Here is a 6,653-nt window from a genome sequence, read left to right as displayed (position 1 = left end):
TCTTTAGGCTGGGGTAGGGCAAGAAAAATGGTGCCCATCAGCATTTTTGTTCCCAGAGATGTTTTCTGCAGATACCTGTTTTTTGGGCACCCTTTCTAAAATTAGTCAGTAAAACTCCTTTATGTATACCCTAGGTGTTTTTCAAATTGCTGCTTCTATGCTGTGTCTCAGGACAAATTATTTAGTGTGATGACATTTTTAAGGGCAGAGACTCAGTCTCTTATCACCCTCGGGCTCTTTTGGAGTTAAGCCCCACTGACTTTTTAAGCTCCTGGAGTTAAACCCTGCTGATTTTCAACTCCAGGCATGGGGGACTTATCTTTCCAGTGTAGATCCCAGGGCTGGGGGTGACCAGTGTGGGGCCTGGTACCCTTGCTTCTCAGTGATTATGATGTCCCTCTCATTTATAGTTAATCAACTCTGGCAGTTGTCTGCCTCTCCTATCCTTTTTGATGTGGTCTTCTCTCTGACTTAACTGTGGAAGGTCTGGTCTGTCAGTCTTCAGGTCATTATCTGAGTTAGTTGCATAAATGTAGTTGTTGCCTTGGTGTGTCTCAGGATCCTCCTACTCTGCTATCTTCCCAACTTCCTTATCTTCTTATTTAAAATAAAATTTTTTTTTTTCCAGCTTGGTTGCATTCCAGTGTTCTGTCTTCCAGATCGCTGCTCTGTTCTTCTGTATCTTTTAATCTGCTGTTGATTCTCTCTAGTGTGTTTTTCACTTTAGTTCTTCAACTCTTATATTTTCTGTCTCTTTGTTTAAGTTCTCACTGAGTTTATCCACTCTTCTCTAGGTTTGGTGAACATCTATATGAACAATACTTTGAATTCTTTATCAGGTAGCTTATCTCTATTTTGTTTGGTTCTTTTTCTGAGGTTTTGTATTGTTCTTTCTTTTGGAGCATATTCTTCTTCTCATTTTGTTTCTTCGAATAAGGAAAATGGCTACTACTCTCAATATTAAAGGAGTAGCCTTGTGTAGGAACATCCCCTGTGTTGATGGCATGTATCGGGCAGCTTTGGCCAGCTGGCTGGAGCTTCATCAGGTGCAGGCCAGTGTTTTGGGACATCTTGCACTGGAGATTCTCTGGTAGGATGGCTAGAGCTTGGGTGGGTATGGGCTGAGGCTTTACATGCAGGGGCATCCTGGTGGGATGGGTGGAGCAGAAGCCAGCATGTCCTGAGGTGCTCCATGCCCAGGCTACCTTGGTGGGATGGCTGGTTGTAGTGGGCAAAGGTCAGGGGTGTTAGGGTGTGTGCCACCCAAAGACAGCTGTGGTGGGATGGTAAAAAATGGAGTGTGTTCTGTGGCCGCCTTGAGATGATGGCTGGAACTGCTATGGGCTAGGAGTCTGGGGCTTCTGGAGGTGGCCAACTGGCTAAAGCATTTGGGCCCTGTTTCTGCTCTTGCTATCAGGTGGAGGGGGAGCAAAAACAGTGGTGCTCACCAGTACCCATGGCCACAGAGAGAGTTGTAGCAGTCCATTGCTGGGCAGAAGCTCTAGGAGCTATAAATGAGTTTTCTTTAAGCTGTTTTGTTTTGTTGTATCTCAGGTTGGGGGAATCGAGCATGGTCCCTTTAATGCTATCTCTTTCTGCTGCATCTTATAGTATCAGGTCTGGGATTTCCATCTTACCATGTATCTGTCTCTCCTGCTGTTCTTTGTGTGGTCCCTCTATTTGTTTGTCTAACTCTTGATTTCCTCCTCAGTTCTGAATTATAACCTTGCTGGGTAGAGTATCATTTTTTTTTTAATTTTTTTTTTTTTTAAGATTTATTTATTTGACAGACAGAGATCCCAAGTAGGCAGAGAGGCAGGCAGAGAGGGAGGAGGAAGCAGGCTCCCCGCTGAGCAGAAAGCCCGATGTGGGGCTCGATCCCAGAACCCTGGGATCATGACTGAGCCGAAGGCAGAGGCTTTAACCCACTGAGCCACCCAGGTGCCCCTCATTTTTTTTTTTTTTTTAAGCTTGTTTTTCCTCTTAGCACTTTGAATATCTCATGCCTACCACTTACGGCCTGCAAAATTTCTGCTGAGAAATAGGCTGATAGTCTTATGGTGGTTCCCTTAGATATGACTAATTTTTTTCTTCTTTTAAAATTTTCTTTTTATGTTTAATTTTCTTATTATAACTTGCCTTCTTGTGGATCTCTTTGGACTTACCTTGTTTGGGATACTGTGCTTCTTGGGACTGCATGTCTGTTTCCCTTTTTAGGATGTTTTCCAGCTGTTATATCTTCTTATAAAGTTTTATTTTATAAAACAAGTTTTCTGCTCCTTTTTCTCTTCTCATGGGACCTTTATAATATGAATATTAATTTGTATGCTTGATATTATCCAGAGGTATATTAAAACTATCCCTATTTCCAAAAAAATCTTTCTTTTGCTGTTCAGTCTGGGTGATTTCCAGTACCAGGTCTTCTAGATTTCTAATCCATTCTTCTCTATCATCTAATCTGCTGTTTATCTCCTTAGTGTATTTTTCATTTGTTATTGTAGTCCTCAGATCTGATTAATACCTTTCTGTATTTTCTCTTTGTTGAAGTTCTGTGTTTATCCATTCTTCTCTTAAATTCAGCAAGCATCTTTATTTACCATTACTTTGAACTCTATCAGGTAGATTGCTTATCCCTATTTCATTCTTTTATTGAATTTTTTTTTTTTTCATTTGGAACATGTTGCTCTCTCTTTATTTTGTCCAATTCTGCTTCTGTATAGTGCAATCACCTATCCACTAGACCCATGTGCCCCAGGGCTGTTCACGCTGCGGAATGCATGCATTGCCCTATTGCAGTGGTGCCAGATTGCTGTGGGTATATTGCTGTGCAGGAGTGGTGCCTGTCCCAGCTGGCTGTGCATCTGGCAGCAACTGATATGGGTGTGCTAATGGGATTAGGCTGGTGCCTAGCCTGGCTGGCTGTGAGGACCTGCTGAGATGCAAGGTTGTACAGGGCTCTCAGTGGGGCATGTTCCCTGGCATTAGGAGTCTAGGGGGAGGATTCCAAAATAGAACTTGCCAGTGCTGGGTTCAGCATGGTAGAATGAGTGAACAAAAGTAGCTGTTGCCAGTGTCTATCTCCAGTTGTGTCCCAGTTGTCTCCTCTCTGGCAGGCACTTCCAAATTTTTAAGTAGGCCTCTCTCACCTATGGTGTGGGCACTTTCAATCTGGTATTTGTACACTGGCTTCTGGGTTGAATGAGTCTGTACATGAGCCTTTTTAAGAATGGGTTGCCCTTTCCCTGCAGTTCTAATTTTCTTGGACATACTCCCTTGTGGTTTTCATAGTCATGTGTTTTGGGAACTCTTCCCTCCTGTGCAGGATGTAAGGGTTAGGGTTCCTAATAAAGATCTCAAGTATCTTGATTTTAAGGGGAAAGTGTTAATAACTTTGAGAACTCTCCTAATCATGGAACACTATGCTGGTAGTATGTGTTTTTTAGCGAGACCATATCCCTGCCTCTCCTATCTGTCTCAGTACTTTGTCTTTTTTTTTGTGAAGGCTCTGTTAATCCAGTTTCTAGATCCCCTTCTGTGGGATTTATTCTGAATGTAATTATAGATTTTTGTATACATTGGATGAGGTGCATTCAGGATCTTCCTATGCCACCATCTTGAATCCTCCCCCATCTCAAGAAAGTTATTACAATTGGTTAATAGTTGTACCTTTGGGAACTTAAAAATTCCTCGCTCATACTCCCCGTTACAGGCTATTTCTAGAAAATTACTACTTAAGATTTAGTTTTTGTATGTTAGAAAAGCAAGTTATATTTGTTAGTCTCAGTAAATATGAGTAGGAAGACAGTAACAGATTGTCGTGTGAGTCTGTGTCCCTGTTTTTCACGTGGGGTGGAGATAGATGAGCAATGGTGACAGAATTAAAACTCATACTTTTCCTTAGAGTCTATCTCACAATTTAAAGGATAACAATCTGATGATAGATGCTGATAAATAGAGCTCACTCTTCTGATTTCTCTTTTTGGTTGATTAGAGAGAGCTGGTTGAAGGTCACAGTCTTAACTTAGTGTCCACTTCCAAAGTGGTAACAGATAGTTCCTGCCTCACAGGGTCCCTGTGCTTGCTGCTCAGCCCCAGTGAAAGCCAGTCGTGGAATGTATATGAGTGGTGCTCCTTGGGGTAACCCGCATGCAAACCTGTAAATGTGTGTCGAAGGCAATGATCTCTAAACCAGAAATAAAATCCATCGTCGATATGTATTTTTTTTTTTTTTTAGTCTAAAGGAAGTTCTGAATAGATTATCAACCAAGATTACATCACAAAAACTTTGAATGTATTTACAGAGTGAATAAGTTACATAGATCAACTTTGAATATGTTTCTGATGTGCAGCTGGCTTACATGCACACAGCTAACACTTGACAGCATTAACCTGAAGGAGAAAACTTAAGAATGGCCCTTTACATATATGTTACAAATAAAATATGACATTTCTTAAGTAACAAAGTGACAACTCATAGTTTATCTTTATGATTCTACCTCTGGCTATCCAAATGGATATTAAAATATGCATGCGTGACAGGTGAAAAGACTTGGAATTTATAATGTGAATTTCTTTAACTTTTTTCCTACAAAATGGCAAAGTTGGTTAAAATTAACACTCATCCTTTTGTAGTATAAATATGCTCATATAAGCAACTTTCTAGTAAAAAGCAGCCAAGACCCTTACAAAAAGGTCTATCTGGACCATATTTGGTGCTAGGGTCCTAATCACAGACTTCTGCAAAGAGATTCAGGGCTTTCAGAAACAGTAGCCTAGCAACATAAGAAAGGTACTTCATAGCAGCTCCTTTTAGATACAGTAATCATATTCAAATTACAGTGTATATTAAATTGTCCATTTACAATTCCCTTTTCACATAAACAGGCTGTCAGCTTTTGACCGTCTTACAGTTTTCAGTGGCCAGCTTCATTCTGCCTGCCCCTTCCTCGGCCCACCAAAAAAAGAAAAAAAGAAAACAAAAGGAAAAATAAAAGAATGTACAAGTTTTAGAATATAAAATATTTTAGTGAAGAAAACATTGCACTTTTGCCAATCTAAAATTGTTTCTAGAAAGGAAAGGTTCAGTGTAGTCGGCTTTGGTATGCAATGGAAGTCACTTTCTTCAGTAGTGAGTTGCATCTGCTCAGTAAAATAACACCATCGTGCCACACAGCATAACAGATGAGTCTGTCCCAGAATATTCTATGCTACCTTGGTTCTGATAGTATTGCTACACGTTGGAAGTTCTGTCATCCTGTTTAGAAAAAGTCCTACAGGTAACAAGAGGGAGAACAGTCTGACCAAGCCTTCTGAAGGCTGAAAAGACACTGAATGACGTCACCCCAGCATGACAGCACCCCCAGCTTGGAACCCATGGGGGATGGGAAGCTCCTGTCAGAGACTAGTGCCGGAAACACTGGAGTCTGGGAGAAAAGTAGTGAGGACCCGGTAACTCTGGGCCCTGCGAATCATGTCCCGGATCTCCATGTTCAGCTCCATCAGCTTGGTGCAGATTTCAGTCAGGCTCTGGTTCGATCCCACCAATGCATAAGTACCCGTTTGTCCCAGAGTTTGATGGCGGAAATAAATATTCAGTAGTGTCTGGACCTCATCATCAGAACTGCTTCCAAAGATGTCATTGGGCCACAGACTTCTGTAGTCAAAAAACAGCATAGATTAGAGGCATTATTGGTTACAAAGTTGAGAGGTTATGAGCCTCTGTAGTATAAGAGTGTTTTGAGGTATAACTCACATACTACTATACAATTCAACCATCTGAAGCATACAACACAGTGGTTTTTAGTATATTCAGAGTTTTGCAAACATCACCATAACTGATTATGGAATGTTACTGGTTCTGATGAAAATATCCAAAGCTTCTAAATATCAGAACGGAATTTGATAATCATAAAACATTTATCTGCTATAGGATTCTGGTTCCAGTGACTGTGACTATACTATCAAAATGCAGGGGGAAAAGGACATATTTAAATAATTTTCAAAGTATACCCCAACCACCCCAACCCGAGTTTGAACTCTTTCAACATTACAGGAATGATAAAAGACCAGAAGTAATACCTATACTTTAAACATGTAAGTTCTGAAATCATATAGCTGGCATGGTAATGAGAAAGATTTGAGAAGGATGTGTATAAAATATCTAGATGTCCCATCTGTAGTGATTCAGTCCCCAACCATGACAAAGTAACTATTAGGCATGCATTTCCTTTCACTGTTTCTAAAAGAAATAGTAGAGTTACCTGCATTCCCTGATTTGCCGTAAAGCCTTGCCAAGTTCATTGTTCTTCAGGCACTCCAGCATGGACTGGATGGCTGCTTCAGTGGATGTGAAGGTTGGCTCAGACCATGCACCCTCTATATAGAGAGGGTCAGCTGCAATGGCTGCGGTGGCCTCCTTCAGGTTTTTCTTTAAGTCACTCAGTTCCCTGGACATATTTAGCAGCTGTTAAAAAAATTATTTTTATTATGTTTAGTTGCAGGCTAGATTTTGCATCCCCAAGAGAGAAAATTTTCATTTCTCTGCTTCTGGTTAAGTATAAGCTAAATATATTGGTAAACTAAAATTGAACAAATAGAACTACTACCTGGTATGTGTAAGGGGTTATATACGTTGCATAACTTTCTGTATCAAA

At 40.6% G+C, this 6,653-nt stretch overlaps 1 protein-coding gene across 7 annotated transcripts in view; it reads right to left on the bottom strand.

Annotated features, from left to right (window-relative positions):
* Positions 1-4,217: 4,217 nt before the first annotated feature.
* The window catches only part of FRY (FRY microtubule binding protein), a 331,529-nt gene continuing 329,093 nt past the window's right edge, over positions 4,218-6,653 (bottom strand). For 4 of the 7 annotated variants that reach the window (XM_032880012.1, XM_032880014.1, XM_032880013.1 and 1 more), the window contains 2 exons: positions 6,261-6,463; positions 5,395-5,653 (listed from right to left, as the gene is read on the bottom strand). In XM_032880012.1, coding sequence (XP_032735903.1) covers positions 5,395-5,653; positions 6,261-6,463 — 462 coding nt within the window. Of the gene's footprint in view, positions 5,654-6,260; positions 6,464-6,653 lie in introns of all 7 variants that reach the window. The other 3 variants (XM_032880008.1, XM_032880011.1, XM_032880009.1) reach the window with 1 other exon arrangement.

Source organism: Lontra canadensis, unplaced genomic scaffold (genome assembly GCF_010015895.1).
Source record: "Lontra canadensis isolate GAN:19392208 unplaced genomic scaffold, GSC_riverotter_1.0 scaffold67, whole genome shotgun sequence".
Classification (NCBI taxonomy): Eukaryota; Metazoa; Chordata; class Mammalia; order Carnivora; family Mustelidae; genus Lontra; species Lontra canadensis.
Note: the sequence above shows the minus strand (reverse complement) of the source record. Positions and strands in the feature narration are given on the sequence as shown.